This window comes from Vulpes vulpes, chromosome 7, assembly GCF_048418805.1.
Source record: "Vulpes vulpes isolate BD-2025 chromosome 7, VulVul3, whole genome shotgun sequence".
Classification (NCBI taxonomy): domain Eukaryota; kingdom Metazoa; phylum Chordata; class Mammalia; order Carnivora; family Canidae; genus Vulpes; species Vulpes vulpes.
This window is the reverse complement of record NC_132786.1, coordinates 89,338,853-89,358,106: the sequence shown is the minus strand read 5'-3', so window position 1 is coordinate 89,358,106 and position 19,254 is coordinate 89,338,853. Positions and strand designations below refer to the sequence as shown.

The 19,254-nt window shown below is 35.6% G+C and overlaps 1 protein-coding gene across 2 annotated transcripts in view; it reads right to left on the bottom strand.

The window, feature by feature from the left end:
* Window positions 1-1,892: 1,892 nt before the first annotated feature.
* The window catches only part of NXPH1 (neurexophilin 1), a 286,838-nt gene continuing 269,476 nt past the window's right edge, over window positions 1,893-19,254 (bottom strand). For both annotated transcript variants that reach the window (XM_026003837.2, XM_026003839.2), the window contains one exon: window positions 1,893-3,849. In XM_026003837.2, the coding sequence (XP_025859622.1) occupies window positions 3,088-3,849 (762 nt within the window). In that variant the 3' untranslated portion in view covers window positions 1,893-3,087. The remainder of the gene's footprint in view (window positions 3,850-19,254) is intronic.

Sequence of the window (19,254 nt, the reverse complement as noted above, 5' to 3'; positions counted from 1 at the left end):
CCCAGTTGAAACCATGTCATGACAATGCATCGTTTTTATCATAAGTAGATAAACCAGTAGCTTGTATCATTTTTCTTCCATGAGGCAAGAAGCTGCCATAACTATTTCTTCAAAATAATTTCAATTTTACTAAAATGTTTCTGAAAAGAACAACAGGTAATGACAAACCCATGTTTGCATCAAGTGCTATTTCCACCTTATAGGGGTTTTTTGTTGTATCTTAGCAAAGGTGTGAAATAATATTTAAGATACTAGAAAAGGTGATTTTCTTAGAGCAAATTAAATTTTATCCAAATAACAAATAGATTTATACCATAATTAAAACTTAACTGACCAGTTTGTTAAAGCCACAAATTAGTCTAATAAAGTTTAAACCTAAATCTTAGAACCTTCATATTCATCATGATCCTTGTCTAGAACAGGAAGAGCATATTAAATACAAAGTCCTATATCATCAGGACTTTTCTATATTACAGATGGTGCTGTTAATGATGTAGCAATTTGGGAAAAGTGTGCACAGGGCCAAAAAAAGAGTCCTGAAAGTCTGGATTTTTTTAAAAATTGAAATTCTTGTTGGAAATTTGCTACATTTACTTTTCCTTTTAAGGAAAAATGATAGAGAAATATTTCAATTCATTGGATGTTAGTTAGCTATGTTCTGTAGGTTTATAAAAATATAAAAGCAACATTTCATGAGGAGGTTAGAAAACAGGGCAGCCAGGGGAAATTGAAGTATATTTTTATCTCATCTTGAATTTTGAATTAAAAAGGGACAGATTAGACCACATAATGGAAGTCACAGTCCACTAATCAAATGATACTAAAAAAAATTTTTTTTTAATGATTTTCCCTTTCTCATTTATTCTCCCTTTTGCTAAACACAACTAACTCCTAAGTGATCATTTTGATAAATAAATCCCAGAATAACAAGATTTATCTGTAGCAAATATGTCCCACAGCTGGAACTCATGAAGCCTGTATTGCCTGTTGTGCCAGAGAGAGTCTATTCCAACATTAGCTTCTAAATTCCACGGCAAATTAATTACTACATTGAGAGAAATGGTTGTCTAGATATATTGGAGAATTTTGAGAGATGGACATTTAATAGACTGCTGTGTCTTTGATTTGAAGTCTCCCTTTAGTCAAATCAGTTGCTGAATTCTCACTTTAGAACTCTGCGGTCTTGTGTTTCCTGTAGTACTTCGATTATTTTCTATATGAAAACATACTTATTTGTATGTGGCATGAAGGGAAGATGAGAATGAGTTAGCGTTTTAATTTGGCTTCTTTGGTTAACCTTTGAGACGCTTCATATCTCAATCCCCCATTCATGACTTTAAAAATGGGTTTCCTTACATATTTCTTATGTTTATTTTGCTGGGATTATATACAGTAATTATTTTTAAAAGAAAGCTTACTGTCCATAAACAATGCTATATAGATAAGCTGATCCCATTTGGTATAAGTAAATCAGAACCAAAGCCCTCTCTGACTACTGTAATTTTCTCAGTTGAGTGATTACAGTAGAATCAGAGAAAGACAGCCACAAAAAAAATTACCTTCTTCTCAATCTCCTGCTTTAGCAGGACTCTACACAGGAAAAAAAAATAGTTATAATATTTAGGAGACCTCATTCATCTCTTATGCTCATTGATTTTTTGGTATTCTTGAATCACCAGCATGACAGTAAACCAAAACTGTGTGTGAAGCTGTATGCCACAACTGCTTCCCAGGCTTGAGATTGAAACTCCTAAATTGTTTTGACTGAGCAACTAATAGCAATTTAGATAGTTCTGTACAAATTTAGAGACATGAGATGCAAAACCATTACTGTATTCCAGCACATTCTTCTTGTCAGAACCACTTAAATCACCATCTTACACAAGCACATATTGAAACTCAACTTTAAGCATTTTATTTTTATGTACATTTCATTTGTCCAGAAATAAAATATCTAAATACAGACAGACTGTAATGTTGTATATGTATAGCTTTCAACAATACTTGAGCTGAATAAATGCTTTGTACATTAAGTTTGTCTTTTTAATGGAGGTCACAGCTACATTGATAAAATGGATTCCTCATATCCTTTTTTTTCTTTTTTAACCAATAACAAGCAGAGACAAGTACAAGTTAATATTAATAAGCAGCTCAAATAACACTTGGTTAAACTATGTACAATACAAACCATTCATACAAATGAAGACTAGGATATTGAATTTGTTACAATATGTGTAGTAAAGATAAGACAGACACTTATAACTTACATGGTGTCTGTCAGGCATTTCCCTTCTTATATAATGATCAGAACTTGTTTTAAGCAGCCTTAGCTGGTCTCAACTTTGCAGAAGTCCAATGACTGGTGATGAAAGCTGTAATCCAATGTCTGCCCACATGTAAATTCCAAATGTTTGCTCATCTTTACTGAAAACAGGCTCCCTCCAGAGAAAAAAGAGCCATCTTATATTACCTTGAATGTGCCTACTGTATGCTGGAAAAAAGTTACTACACTTTGTTGTGTTCATAAAATAAAGAATACTGAGCTCTAAAGACACATTTTTTTTCCATTTTAACAAGCATATACTCCTACAGTAGTATTTACCAGTACAGCTACTCCAAGCAGTAGGAATGCATGAGTGGGGATTATTGATTAGCATGTACTCAAGACTTTAAAAGAGATTTCCATAACAGCAAGTGTTAGAAACCATTCACTGTCTAGTTAATCCTTTTGCTTGATGACAGTTTATCCTAAACCATTACGAGTCAGACAATGAAAGCCCTCTTGACAGGAATCATGACAGATGCAAGCTGAAATGTATATGAATGGGTGTTTGTGTACATCTATGAGTGAGAGCATGTCTTCAAGTGTGCCTTTAAAATCTGTGGTGATTTACAACTATACTGAGAGATGAAGCTGACTGGGCAGAAATTACATCAGATTGTTTTCCACTAGCGTATTTGCAGCCAGTTGACGAGAGCAGCAGTGTAGACACATTCCAGGCAACAGATGTGACCTTCTTCTGTGAGGTAACAGCCCTGTCATATGACCTTTAGTTCCTTAGGCTTCAGTCTCACTCACGTTCATCCTCATCCGGAAGGGAAGTAAGGTGTGTCACTGTGGTAGTTGTAGTCGGGGCACACTTTCTGTACTAGTTTATAATCTGTACTATAAAAGGAAATGTAAATACAGATCACCTTAAAGGGCTTGGAGCAGAGCCAGGATACATGACTTTGGGTCTGCTCCTGGTAACAGGTTTTTGAAGGATCATAGTTGCAGAGTGTGTTCTTGGTAGCCTTGTCAACCTTTTCATATTCAATGCGACAGTTAAAGGACTTGGAATCTTTGGCATCAATCACGGTTTGTTGTGCCAAGTCAAATTCCACTATTTTTGTAGGGGGCACCAAGCTGACAGATACATTCCCTTGACCAGTGGAATTATGCCTGAAATAAACACTGAATGTCCCATTGCCGTGATCTACAATTTTCCCAGTTATCAACAGGTTTAGCTTCACTGTTTTGATGTTGGAATGAAAATCACCCCATCCAAACATTTTCTTAAACTTGCCCGTCTTAACAATGGGCCTTCGCTTGGCCCTGGGCCGAGGCTCTTGAAGGTCTGTGGAGTTCCTCAGCCAGTCCCAGAGGTCTTGCTCAGAATAAGGTTCTGGGGTATCATAGCGCAGGTCTAAATCTGTATCATTTTCTTTGCCACGAAAAGTCTGTGACAGGAGTCGGCTGATAGACAAGTCTTTGCTGCTTTCTGTCCATATGTGCTTTAGTGTGGATTTGCTGCTTCCTGATTTTAGAAGTTCTGACTTTCCACCATTTGTTAAATTGGCACATGTGACCTGAAAATGGAACAGAAATATGGTGTTTACATCCCTGTATCTGAGAACATCCAACCCACAGATCTGCACCCTTTCTCAGAGGCTTGGGATGAAATGAGGACACTTCACTTAAATTACCTTCAGCATCTGGCCAATATTTATTAAGACATGGTAAAATGCCACTTCTGTTTTCATGTAAGATGGGAGAGAGGAGGCGTAGGGGCATAAAAGTCCCCAAACATGATTGAAAAGCTAGATAAAAACATTGACTTTGACAAGGAAAAGACTATCTAATATGAGTAAAGCAAAATGAATTCAAACACAAATCAAACCAAAGTTTATTTCTGTGCACTAAAATCCAACACTTTTAAAATAAAAAGTTTATAAATTGTTATTTGTCTACCTCAAAATTACTATAGACTTTACGACTGTATGATTCTCAAAACTACCTCAACCAACATCATAAAGACTTTCAGTAATTCTTGCCACAGTCATATTAGAAAAGTCACTTTTGCACAGAGATTCTAATATAACCGGTCGAAACAAAACATGTTTATTATTACCAATTATTAGCATGGTACATACTGTATAAGATATCACTTTTTTTACTTTAGGGGCTTAAAATGTGTACTAGGAAAAGAGACCTAAATGAAAACATCTAATTCACAATGTCTTAGAGATAATTGTCAATCTAGAGAAGCAAACAACAACAGAGAGGTCATTTTAGATTGGATTGCGAGTCAAATTCAGAAACCATCCTTCCGGGACGTGGTCTTGTCTCTTTGGAAGATTCAGACCCCCAACTAGAGCAGGGGTTCAGAGGAACCCTAAATATGACTGGTGTTTGACCAAATATGTACTGGCCAAGTTATACAAGAATTGTCCTTATCACAGCCCCGATATCTATGTTTAGTATAGAAGAAATAAAAGAAATAAATGAGTATCTACAATGTACTTATTAGACTAAAGTTAAAGCAGTGACCTCTGATCCTAACAATGAGGGCTCAAGGACAGGAGGGAAGACAGCCAAGAACCCCCAGGAATCTAAATAGCCAATACAAAGAAACCTTTTAAGATGTAGACTGCCTATATGGTAAGCTGATAAAGAGAGTCCCTCACTGCCCATTAAAAAGCCAAGTTTCACAATATACCTCCATCTCCAGTCCTGTTTCAGACATGAGCCTGATTACCACTCAGCAGCCTCATTTGGGCCCTCTAGTTCCCTTCCAAGCTCCCAAAGTAAGAGGCCATTGCTGGAAAGCTTTTTAATTCAGATCTACTAGGAATTAGAACTGCATTCTAAAGATCTCTCTATAGATTTAGGCATGAAGGCTTCTTGCTAAGGTACAACCGTGGCTTGAGAATAGCCTTTTATTCAGTCACTTGCACTAAAAGGACTCTATCCCAATCCCTAGGAAGGAAGGGCTCAACTTTAGAGCTAGGATACCAGGAATCTATGCTAAGCTCTGCCACTGCCAAGCTATATGCCCTTGGTCAAGTCATTTAACATCCCTCTACCTCAGTTTCCTGCATCTGCAAAGTGAGAGTAGCAATGGTACCTCCCATATAGGGTGGCTGACACATAGAAATGGTTCAATTAAATTTAGCTATTTTGATAAATCCCAAGCTGCTGTGTGAAGACAACTAGAGAAAAAAAGGTCACCAAATAGTACATGTGGAGGTCTGCTTTAAGGGTAGCTTTGCTCTTGATTACATAGCCAAGTACTCAGAACCTGTATGGGATGGGTTTCCCCAGGGACACACATGCAAGAGGCTTTGATAATATAACTAGAACAAACTAGAACAAAGTCACTTAAATCTAGTAATCTTGCCTTTTCATAGATTCCTCAGAATCAATGAGCTTTCTATTGCCAGTTGACAAGCAGTCTTTATCTCTACCCAGGTCAAATTGAGACAACGTTAGTGGTATGAATCCATCCCTACCTGGGGAAAACTAACAGCTAAAGCTAGTCTCTTCCCAGTAATGCTGAATTTAAGAAACTCTGAAAGTTTAGTCCCACATGAACACATTTCATCTGAGAGAAAATGGATTTATATATCCCATGACTGCACCACGAAAAAACAAGACTATGATGCTGGGTAGGCTAACACAAAAGCTCTGTCACTACTTCAAGCTGCTAGCCTGGGTCCAATTGCAACCACTGTGATCCTCAAGGCAATTGTGACTCCTTTATAGGAAGACCCAAAAGGCCATTGTGCACAGAACTTGCTAGTGGGGAGACAAACACTGATCAATGGAGAATCAGACCTTTGAGGTAGGATGAAGTGCAGAAATAATGCACAAATTGTAGTGGGGGTGGGACGCTCATATCTAAGGGAAGTGCAGATTGCCCACATGTACACAGTCTCTAAACTCTTAAATATATCACCCAACCAAAATGACCAAACTTGAGGCAAATATAGGGAATTGAAAGAAGATTGTGTTTGCTGCCAACTTTCTTTTATGCTAGGTAGTTCCCTTTCAGTTCTCCTCAACCCTTGAATTGGTTGCTCTCCTCTTTCCCCCTTGCACCCAAACTGTTTCCTCTTTGCAAATTCCCTTCATGCCAAAATATTCCAGAAATGGATCACATTTAAGCAGTAGATGAGTAGTAATAGCAAAATGGCTGCCTTATCAAAATTCAATTTGTTTTTTAACAAGGACTAAATATTAAGTCTTAAAGGGATGAAATTGAGAAGGAAATATCCTTTGGGGAGGGGGATGATGCATTAGAAATGTATGAGTTTTCTTAAGAAAAAAGCATGAAATTTCTTACCTATCCTCTCTACCTGATAATAAAGTCAATCCTCTATGGGACAATTTTTACTCTAATATGAAAAGTATAATCTCTAGTAGTTCCATAGTTAATATTATATCATTGTAATTTACCAAACAAAAACCAACTACAGTTCTCCTCTCAATTCACTGAAAGAAGTGCATTTCAAAATAACTTTTTCTATAACACAGCTGTAGTATAAAATTTAAAACAAACAGTAATTTATAAGAGTAGTACAAACCTTTAACTTAGGAGTTTATTTTATGTGTATTTGTCTGTCTTACTTTGTCTTGATGAAATCTTATTGATTTCAATCTAATTGAAATCAAATCTCTATTTGCCTGATTCTATAAATGTTATACTTAACATAGCCTCTATATTTAGACAAAATTTACAAGAATAAATGCATATTCTACTCTCTTATTTTTACCTGGAATTACATAAATAGTTTCCCATTCTTCGAGCAACAAGAAAAATAAATATAGGCATGTATTTGGTTTTGGTACTTGTATCTCAGCATCAATACAGATGATTTAGGAGAGGGTCTATAATGAGATGCATCCATGGTGCAGTGGCTCATGAAGCAGTAATGAAATTGTCCCAAAAAAAAGGAAGTAAAAGGGAATTAGAGTGCAACCCATCAGCAGCATATGAAAAGTGAAAGGGAAAAAATATGGAACTAGGAGATAGGATTTTAAAGAACCAATCTATTCAAACAGGATGCTAAGACTGACAGATAAACCTCTGAATTTGGGGTAGAACAGAAATTTAGTTCTAAATGATACTCTCCACAGCTGTAGTGATTATGAGTGTTAGTTCTGGAGTCGGATGGCCTGATTCCCAATCCAGGCTATAATCTTCAACAGCTATATGATGTAGGCAACTGGCTCAACTTGTTTATACTTATCTTTTTCTCTTCTAGAAAACAGAAGAATGCTCACTTCCCTCATAGAGCTGTCGTGTGAATTAAATGGGACACTCAATTTAAGTCACTAAAAGCAGTACCTGGGCCATGGTCAGTGTTCAGCATTATTATCAACATCCTCAAATATCTTAACCTCTGAATCTCATTGGATAATATTTTATGTAAATGAATAATAATAGGATATGAGAACAAAAAATATTTTTAGAAGAAAATCTTTTTACCTAACCAAAACTCTTAAACAATTAAGAAAGAAAGCATATATTTTTGAAAGTTCTGCTGTGACAACCAAAAAATATGGCAAGTTGAGTAGATAGTAAAACACAAGTTAATAAAGGATGAGCATAAGTCAGCCATTAAACTCCTCATCTACCAAAAGCATTGAATTTATTTGTAATGTGAAAGTCTCCCAGTGGTGCTGATTGTCAAGAAACCTCTCCAGAACATATCAGTTTGAGTACAAAATCAAAGCAGGTTTCAGCTGTAATTGTCAACAACACAGTCTTGAATATTCCCTTCCCTGGTTAGGAAAGAACCAGGGCAATATCTAAAAGAGAGTATCAATCATGAAAAACTGAGAAGCGTCCTTAGGAAAGTCCCTGGATCTGTTGAGCACAAACAATCTGATTTATTTTGTTTTATTTGTTTAATAACTATATAATGAGACTCTGATACTGAATTAAATAATAGGAATACAAAGATAAATGAGACATGATCCTTACCCTCAAGAAGTTCACAGTCTAATGGGGAAATCAATTAAGCAAGTAACAATGTGATGTGACTAACACTATGTACAGCATTCTAGTAGTCAAGATCAAAAGGTAGAAATAATTCTCAGATCTACAAGATAAAATACACTTAGGAGTTCAAAAGGGAGAGAATAAGCCAAAGGAGATCTTCTAAGCATAAGGAACATACTGTGTAAAAGCACAGAGCTGAGAAGGGACATGTTAAATGTGAAGAATGGAAAATAGCTCCTTACTGCTAAGCCTTAGGGAGTGCCCAAAAGAAGAAATCATAAGAAGTGGGTAGAACTTCAAAAAGGTGGGCTAGGGTCAAATCATGATGTTCTAACTGAGGAATTTGAACTTAAACTTAAAGGTATGGGAAATCACTAAACTTTGTTCTGTTTTGCTTTTGGTTTTGTTTGTGTGTGTGTGTTTTGTTTTGTTTTTAGAAGTTTGTTTTGCTTTTAAGTAGGTCATTTTGGCTCTAGAAGAATCACTAATTAGATATTGAAGGGTGAATTGGTAGGGAAAGATCTTAAAGGAAGAATGACTGGTAGAATGATTCATTACAAAACTAATTGTGATACTTCATTTGAGAAAGTAAAATGAGACTTAACCAAGGCAATAGCAGAGAAAAAGAGAAAGAAAAGATGGATATGAGATAGTTCAGAGGTAGGATTAACTCATCTTGATGATTTTTTGACTAAGCAGGAATATGAAAAGTTGAATTAATGAGTTTCCTGGCATCTGCAGGGAATACAGAAGTAACAAGTTAGCTGGAAAATATAATTAAATCTCAGAGGAAAATTGGAGGTTGGAAGTGCCTGCAAGTCATTCTAGTGATGCTATCCAAAGGAAGTTGGTAACATGGGTCTGAATGTCTAAAAACATGGGAGGATGGTGATGTTGATTTTTTAGTATGAAGAGACTGTATTGTGCAGATAGAATAAGGTGATGCAGAAGAAGGTTGGTAACAATATATAATGCCAATGCTTTGAGAAAAGCAGAGGAGGAGCCAGAATAGGTAAAGACAAAGGAGGATATTAGAAAGAAAATAATATTGTAGAAACAAAGACAAGTTGGGGAGAGGAAAGCCAGGCATAGGCAGATTTTCAACTTCCAAGTAAAAGTCTAGTAGTATAAATACTTGGAAAGAAGTCCCTTGACTTTTGAATCCACTATTAATGACCTTACTGAAGCTAGTTTTAGCAGTGGTGAAGAGATGATGCAAGATGAGAAGGAACAATTAGCTTAATACATCTACTCCCACCTATGGTCAGGAATCACTGGCTGATTCATTCTATCATATTGCTTTACATATTAAGAACTTTCAATTTTGAAACACATAAATATACACATAAAATTTTTGAGCTGAATAAAAAAAATCATTAAGAAGAAACCTTACATCCAGAACACCTTCTATTATTGATGTTACAAACATAATTTTAAAAGTTTCTTTTTAAAAATCACCTGAAGATTCTTTGATGTCAGTATATCTGAGTGATAACAGAAGTGGTAAAGATCATGGCATAAAGATGAGTACAAAAGAAAAAGCTGACAAATTCTAATGAACCCAATTCCAAAAAGGCAAAGCATTGTGAAACTTTTTCTACAAATGATTTGTTCTGTACCAGTAAAAACACCAAATATATTTTCTGGCTAAGTATAATTTTCCATGTTAAAAGTCGCCAAGCCCATTCCAAAGGAGCTGGCTCGCCAGTCCAATTATACCATTTCCACAAATTATATGTGTTATCTGTCTCATTGTTTTAGAAACACTGAGGATCATAAAGACTCTTAACATAATTAGGTGTAGCAGTTTAAAGTATACATTTATTGACAAACATCCAAAAATAGGTACAAAGAGAGGGTCATTTCCTCCAACCATAAACAAAACAGAGATGGGGTATAACATGAAGAGAGAAATGTCTGGAGCAGGTCCTATGTATTGGACTAAGGAGAAAAGACTCCCATTGGATGTTGGAATGTAGGCATATAAGAGCTGCCACACTTTGATCTCGCTCCTTCTCTATGTATATTTTAGGGCCATACTTTCACATAGCTTTCTCTAATATCTTTTTATTATAGGCTTACAATCATAAGGTCAATACCTTATCATTTAAAATATTGTTGAAAAATACACTTTTGGAAAATAAACCACTCCTCAACTATACTGCTCCCTCAAGTATGCTCCTGGTCTTATGAGACAGTATATAAACATTTTACTCCTTTACATACACTAAATCCAATGAAAGATGCCTCCAAATGTTTGTGCACCTCTTTCTATAAAGAGCAGTAAGATATCTTTTAATTTCACTAACCTGCACATTTTACTGTTGAGCTATTACTATTCAATATAAATAATTTCAAGATTACTTTGAAAATTAAGTATTTATTTCATCAACTCTATGAATACTTAAGCCAAAAATTTTAAACAACTTGATGCTTAAGCAATATCTTTCAACAGTGAATAACTAATCAACAAAACGGTATTGCTCTATGATTACTTCATTTTGACAATTTTATGATTTGCTATGTTGAATATATGTTGCATACTATTAACTGCTATTGGATAAGGGCACACTATATTCCAGTCATTGTAACTAGTATTTTGTGTATAACATTGTATTTTATTTAAACTACATATAGGGGCACCTGGGTGACTCAGTTGGTTAAGCATCTGACTCTTGATCTAAAGGTTATGAGATTGAGCCCCATCTCTCTCTCTCTCTCTCTCTCTAATTAATTAATTAATTAACTGATTAACTACACACACTCACACACATTCACACACACACACACACACACACACACACATACACTTTAATGTCAATATTGTTATCTTTAGCTTACACATGGGGATATAGAAACTCAAAAAGAGCTTGACCAGATTACTGCTGTTAAGGGAAAGAGCTACTGCTAGTTACTCCATAGGCTGTGGCCCTTACTTTTTAAAATCATTTTAATCATGCAATTCTACATTAATATATGTTTATCAGAACATTCAAATATTATAGAACTTATGAAGTAAAAATTAAAAGCCTGTCTTCATCATCACCTCCTGCTCTCTCACAATTTCATCTCTCTCTCCAGAGGTACAACCTGTCAAAATTTTGGTGTATATTGTTTCCAAATATCTTAGGTTTTACATATAAATATGTATACTATATACACTATGTATATATGACACTAGTCATATTTTATTAATTACATTATATATTTTCCTATCAATAAAATATCTTAAAGATGCATACTTCTTAGTACATTCATGTATATCATCTTATTGAAAGGGAATATAAAATTTAATAATATAGATGTACCATATTTCCACTTTTTGTTTACCTTTTGTGATAGATCCTTAAACATTACATTGCTTCATGGCCAAGTTACCTCTAGCTGTTTTTTAATCTTGATTCTACTACTTTTTCTGCCATTTTTGTTTCAGATGCCTCATTCCCTCCTCTTTTGAGATGGACACATTTCTGGAAAACCCCAAACTACCAAAACTGGAACTGGAAGAAATAGAAAACCTGAACAGGCCAATAACCAGGGAGGAAATTGAAGCAGTCATCAAAAACCTCCCAAGACACAAAAGTCCAGGGCCAGATGGCTTCTCTGGGGAATTCTATCAAACATTTAAAGAAGAAACCATACCTATTCTACTAAAGCTGTTCGGAAAAATAGAAAGAGATGGAATACTTCCAAACTCATTCTATGAGGCCAGCATCACCTTAATTCCAAAACCAAAGACCCCACCAAAAAGGAGAATTATAGACCAATATCCCTGATGAACATGAATGCAAAAATTCTCAACAAGATACTAGCCAATTGGATACAACAATACATTATGAAGATCATTCACCATGACCAAGTGGGATTTATCCCCGGGATGCAAGGCTGGTTCAACACTCGTAAAACAATCAATGTGATTCATCATATCAGCAAGAGAAAAACCAAGAACCATATGATCCTCTCATTAGATGCAGAGAAAGCATTTGACAAAATACAGCATCCATTCCTGATCAAAACTCTTCAGAGTGTAGGGATAGAGGGAACATTCCTCAACATCTTAAAAGCCATCTACAAAAAACCCACAGCAAATATCATTCTCAATGGGGAAGCACTGGGAGCCTTTCCCCTAAGATCAGGAACAAGACAGGGATGTCCACTCTCACCACTGCTATTCAACATAGTACTAAAAGTCCTAGCCTCAGCAATCAGACAACAACAACAACAAAATAAATAAAAGGCATTCAAATTGGCAAAGAAGAAGTCAAATTCTCCCTCTTCGCCGATGACATGATACTGTACATAGAAAACCCAAAAGACTCCACCCCAAGATTGCTAGAACTCATAAAGAAATTTGGCAGCGTGGCAGGATACAAAATCAATGCCCAGAAGTCAGTGGCATTTCTATACACTGAGACTGAAGAAAGAGAAATTAAGGAGCCAATCACATGTACAATTGCACCCAAAAGCATAAGATACCTAGGAATAAACCTAACCAAAGAGGTAAAGGATCTATACCCTAAACTACAGAACACTTCTGAAAGAAATTGAGGAAGACACAAAGAGATGGAAAAATATTCCATGCTCATGGATTGTAAGAATTAGTATTGTGAAAATGTCAATGTTACCCAGGGCAATTTACACGTTTAATGCAATCCCTATGAAAATACCCTGGACTTTCTTCAGAGAGTTGGAACAAATTATTTTAAGATTTGTGTGGAATCAGAAAAGACCCCGAATAGCCAGGGGAATATTAAAAAAGAAAACCATAGCTGGGGGCATCACAATGCCAGATTTCAGGTTGTAATACAAAGCTGTGGTCATCAAGACAGTGTGGTACTGGCACAGAAACAGACACATAGATCAATGGAACAGAATAGAGAACCCAGAAGTGGACCCTCAACTTTATGGTCAACTGATATTTGACAAAGGAGGAAAGACTATCCACTGGAAAAAAGACAGTCTCTTCAATAAATGGTGCTGGGAAAATTGGACAGCCACGTGCAGAAGAATGAAACTAGACCACTCTCTTGCACCATACACAAAGATAAACTCAAAATGGATGAAAGATCTAAATGTGAGACAAGATTCCATCAAAATCCTAGAGGGGAATACAGGCAACACCCTTTTTGAACTCGGCCACAGTAACTTCTTGCAAGATACATCCATGAAGGCAAGAGAAACAGAAGCAAAAATGAACTATTGGGACTTCATCAAGATAAGAAGCTTTTGCACAGCAAAGAATACAGTCAACAAAACTAAAAGACAACCTACAGAATGGGAGAAGATATTTGCAAATGACGTATCAGATAAAGGGCTAGTATCCAAGATCTATAAAGAACTTATTAAACTCAACAGCAAAGAAACAAACAATCCAATCAAGAAATGGTCAAAAGACATGAACAGAAATCTCACAGAGGAAGACATAGACATGGCCAACAAGCACATGAGATGGATTTTAATTTTTATTGATGTATGGATTGTGTGATTCTCCTAGAAAGAGTTAATAGAGGATACACTAATTTGTCCATACCTAAAAAATGTCTTTATTGGCTATAAGCTTACATCGGGTAGATATTCATTTATCCTTTAATTCATTTTGTTCTGTCTAACTTTTCTCTCTCCAAAAAAAAAAAATTGAATTTTATTTCAGGCATCACGAAATTTCACAAGGTGGGCTACATGTGCCCAGGCTTTCTCCAACCCCTTTCTTAGCTAGTTTAGAGAAAAATATGCAGATATTTCTAAATATGTGATGCTCTTTTTTTCATCAAGTTTTCCCAAGAGGACTATTAACTCTTTGAGGGATGTTCTTCTATAGTATGATATTTTGTAACTTGGGGGAGGGAATACTTCACATAGAGTAATCACTCCATACATTAGCTGTATAGTTTATAATCTTACCTACTTCTATTTCAACAGTGAAGATCACTGTTCTTTAGTCACAGTCAAGTCAAGTCCTAGTCAAGGGCAGGGTGGGGGGGTGGGGGATGTTCCCTTAGAGATTTCTCTCTTACAAGTTTTGACTCTGCACTTGACATTGACAACACCTGGAGTGCTTGTATAAGCCGGAGGAAATGGGTTAGTGTTTTAATATATCAAAAATACATTATTTCCTCCTGCTGCAAGGCAGTGCTTCAGGAGCAGCAGTGCTGCATTAACAATGGAAGAGCAGAGAAGAAACTTTGTGCCTCTTCTTTAATCTAGTCAGTACTGCATAGAAACTTAAAAAAAAATGGGCTTTTCAGTCAGAGATTGCAGGGCTAAATCCAAAATCTGCTACTTTATCAGTAATGACCCCTTAGGACCACATTTTTACTAATTAGATGATACCTCACTCATTGGGTTTTAGTGAAAACAGATTTTATATGTAGTACACATGAAAATATAGGAAACAGTAGGAGTTCAACATGTAAGAGCTATTATGCTTGGCTAGGTTATGAAACCCCAAAGAAAAGGAAAACAAGGCTTTTAGACTGCATACTGCTATTCTATTCCTGGTTCTCACTGGAGACATTACATCTGCTCAAGTAATCCAAACAAATTGAGATGGAAATAAGCATGATTATAACCTCTCTGTGGTCATCTTTAGCGGTAGCCAGTGATAAGTGACCATGCTGATTATGTTAGGATTTAGTATTGGCAAATGTGGGCAATAATTTATCTTTAACATAGTAACTTTAAGAGAAGGCATCCTGATCAGCCTAAACATTCCATGTCATCCTAAAAACTAGAAACATGGTGTTCCAATCAGTTTGAAGAATCCTCAATGGCTAGGAATTTTAGGTATGTTACCCATGAGTTCTCATGTTCCCGTAGAGGATGGCTTACTTCTAGCATAGGGTACTAACTGTTCCTACATCACTCACTATATTGGAGACTGTTTTGAGTCATGGATAACTGAGCTCTTCTTAAGTTTGTATAGCCATAATCATTAGCTTTCCCTTGATTCCTTTTCCTGTAGGCACTCTTAAGAAAACTATATTTACAGTGTTCTTGGTTCTTTAACTGCAGAGGGAAAAAAAAAACATGCCTTATGAAGAGCCATGAACTATTTTGTCTCTGCTCTTGAGAAATGTACTTTTTCATCCTGTGAAAATATCGTCCTTTCCTTAATGCTTACTGTATGAACTTATGTAAATTTTGACACATAAACACATTAATACTGATGAGAAACTAAGAGTAATTATTCCACTTAGCTCCACTTAACCCATTCTCTCAAAGTGTAATTATGATTACCAAGGTTGCATTGCAAAAGTTGCTTCTTTTGTTGGTATTTTATACTCCTTCCATTTAAAATATATAAGAAGTATCTCTTGTAAAGATGTCTCGGCATGTGGTTAATATAATGAACAAAATATGTAAAATAACATGTTGAAAGATTATTTCTGGGCTGAAATAAAGTCATTTTGGCATCATTTTTTTTATTACTCTTAAAGAGATTTGAATTTGTCAGTAAATCCAGAGGTCTTTGAGGAAAAGGAAAATGTTGCATATGTGAGAATAGCTGGTTAGATCCAGGGTCTTTCTTTCTGAATTGAAGGTTAATATGAGTGATTCTCCATAAAAAGGCTTATTGTATGGATGCCAATGAAGGTTTATAGTGTTTTAAAGTCAAAGTGCATGTCCATCTCTAATGGACCAAATGAGGAAGGACTGACTCACCTTCCAAACCTATTTTCGGTAGCCTGTATCTACATACTGAGTAGTAAGAATAGTACACTTTATCCAAGAGAAGCTCAAATTCCTGAGGAAATAATGACTTTGTTATTTTTTGAGACAATATGCCTAATTACCCTCTGATTATCAAGAACTTGATCTAAAAACCTTCCAATAGAGGAAATTTACATCAAATACCTCTTTTTGATTGTTTTTTTTTACTTTTATTAAATCATTTATTTTAATTTTCATATAGTTAACATACAGTGTTATATTAGTTTCTAGTGTACAGTGTATAGTGATTCAACAATTCTACATGTTACTCAGTGTTCATTAGGATAAGTGTTCCATTTAATCCCAGTCATCTATTTCACCTATCACACCTCACTCACCTCCTCTGGTAACCATCTATTTGTTCTGTATAGTTAAGACTCTGTTGCTTGGTCTCTCTCTCTCTCTCTCTCTCTCTCTCTCTCTCTCTCTCTCTTCTTTTGTTTATTTGTTTTGTTTCTTAAATTCTACACATTTGAAATCATAGTATTTGTCTTTCTTTGTCTTTCTTTGATTGACTTATTTCATTTAGCATTATACTCTCTAGCTCTATTCATATTGTTGCAAAGGGCAAGATTTCATGCTTCTTATGGATAAATAATATTCCATTGTATATGTATACCACATCTTCTTTATCCACTTATCTATCAAGGGATACTTGGACTGCTTCCATAATTTGGCTATTGTAAATAATGCTACAATAAACATAGTAGTGCATATATCCCTTTGAATTAGTATTTTTCTATTTGGGGGGTATCATAAGATAGTTGTATTTTTTATTTTTTGAGGAAACTCTATACTGTTTTCCACAGTGACTGTACCAGTTTCCATTCCCATCAACAGTGCACAAGAGTTCTTTTTTCTCTACATCCTTGCCAACACTGTTGTTTCTTGCATTTTTGATTTTAGGCATTCTGATAGGTATGAGGTGAAATCTCATTGTAGTTTTGATTTGCATTTCTCTGATGATGAGTGATGTTTGAACATCTTTTCATGTGTCTGTTGGCCATCTGGATGCCTACTTTGGATAAATTTCAATTCATGTCTACTTCCCACTTTTTAATTCGATTATTTGGGGTTTTTTTTTATTTTTTTTATTTTTTTTTTTTTATTTTTTTATTTTTTTGGGGGGGGGGTTTTTTTTTAATGTTGAGTTGTATAAGTTCTTTATGTATTTTAGATACTAACCCTTCATCAGATATGTCATTTCCAACTATCTTCTCCTATTCAATAGGTTGTCTTTTAGTTTTGTTGACTGTTCCCTACACTGTGTAGAAGCTTCTTATTTGATATAGTTCCAATGGTTTATTTTTGCTTTTATTTCCTTTACGTCAGGAGACATCTCCAGAAAAATGTCGCTATAGCTGATGTCGGAGAAATTATCGCCTGTGCTCTCTTCTAGGATTTTTATGGTTTCAGGTCTAATGTTGAGATCATTAATCCATTTTGAATTTATTTTTGTGTATGGTGTAAGAAAGTGGTCCAGTTTCATTCTTTTGCATGTAGCTGTCCAGTTTTCCCAAAACCATTTATTAAAGAGACTAATGAACTTTAAAATAACTTATTATAGCATTAGTAGTTTGTACTTCCATGTAAACTGTGGATATAAGGTATCACATGATAATTGAAAGAAGGACAGGTTGTTAAGGTAGAATTTCCTTCACTGGTATGTCCCTACCCTCACGTATTTCCAAACTCTGAGAGGTTGTTTAATTATCCTTTTCAAAAAAAAGCTGGGTAACACTCCAGCTGCCACTAGAGGGCACAGCTAGGACATCTGACAGCTGTCTTCATTCGTGGTCCTGAAGTCAGAAAGAATAGTTGTCAGCAAGGGTCCCAGAGTTCTTTGAGAGAAGAAGGACCAGGAATCTTTGTGGTCACTGCTGACTGACACAGCCCCTGGCAACTACCTCTTCTGTAAGCTGCAGAGACCAGAAAAGGAGGTACTGTTACTCAAGGAACTACTACAGAAGTCATCACCACTAAAGAAGCTCTTGTGAGTCTTCAATTCCTGCTAGATGGTGTGTTCAGGAATAAGGCATTTATATTTATTTATTTGGAAATAGTCTAGGTCAATGCACCATATTTCTATATCGCCAGCCTCATCTTGGCTACTCTTTCGTCCAGCCTCAGAGTTCGGATCACATCTAAACACATTTTTTTATATGTTATATGTTATCTTTCCTCCAATTTTAGAACCTTTGCATAGACTATTTCTCCATCCTTGGAATCCTTGGAATCCATTCCCATTTGCTTAGTTTACTCCTACTCATTCTGTAGCCTAGTTTAAACTTCATTTCCACAGTAATCTTTGATCCTCTCAGAGCACCCTGTACTGTTCATTCATAAAAGTAATACTATTATCTATATTCCTTCTTTATTTCCTTCCTTCCTTCCTTTCCTCTCCCTCTCTTTTCTTTCTTTCTCTTTTTTTTCTTTCTTTCCCTGAACTGCTATCTCCATGGTAGACCCATCCAATGCCTTGGTAACTTTTTTTTTTTTTTACTATACTTTATAAAATGCCAAGTTCTAAGTAGGTGCTCTACAAATGCTGGCTGAATGAATAAATGCATTTTTAATGGAGTGTCCAACCACACATAATGATATCCTTTTGCAGATGAGCATGCCCCATAAGCAGAAAAATAGCTCATTCTGTGACACAAACAGGTTTATATTGTAAGCCTTCATGGAGGCTTGGTCTAAATCTATAAACATGCACAGCAATACAAGACAAAAGGTGATATTTTTCTAGGAAACTATAAAGTCAGTGGCAGCTACAAACCATTAGCCAGTCAGAAATGTCCCAGGAAAAAAACCCAGATGACTATATTTTCATTTAAATAAAAGTGAAAAGTGAATAAGAACAATATTGCCTGGATGAACATAACTTCACTTTGGAGGTTTGACAAACATCGGAAAAACTTAACAAAACAATGAATTGTGGTCTCTTGGGCAGCAAGAAAGTTAATGCCATTCTCTGGATTTTCTTTCTTGAATTCTGTAAATTTAATCCTAAAGATAGTAATGAAAGAAAATGCTGATAGGATTCTAAAAGCAGAAGCTCCTTCCATGAGAAAGCCTGCCAAATTTTCTGGGGGCATTTTCTTTGCCCTATTCAAGTGTAGATTTGTATTGACAAATAATAATTACTTTGAAACAGTTAGGCATGTGTTAGGCTATTTCTTTGCATAAATGCCATTTGCTTGGAAAATGCAGTAGGTTTTATAAATGTGAAGCATTACAATCAGTTTTATGGGTGTGTTTGCAAAGGCTCAAAATT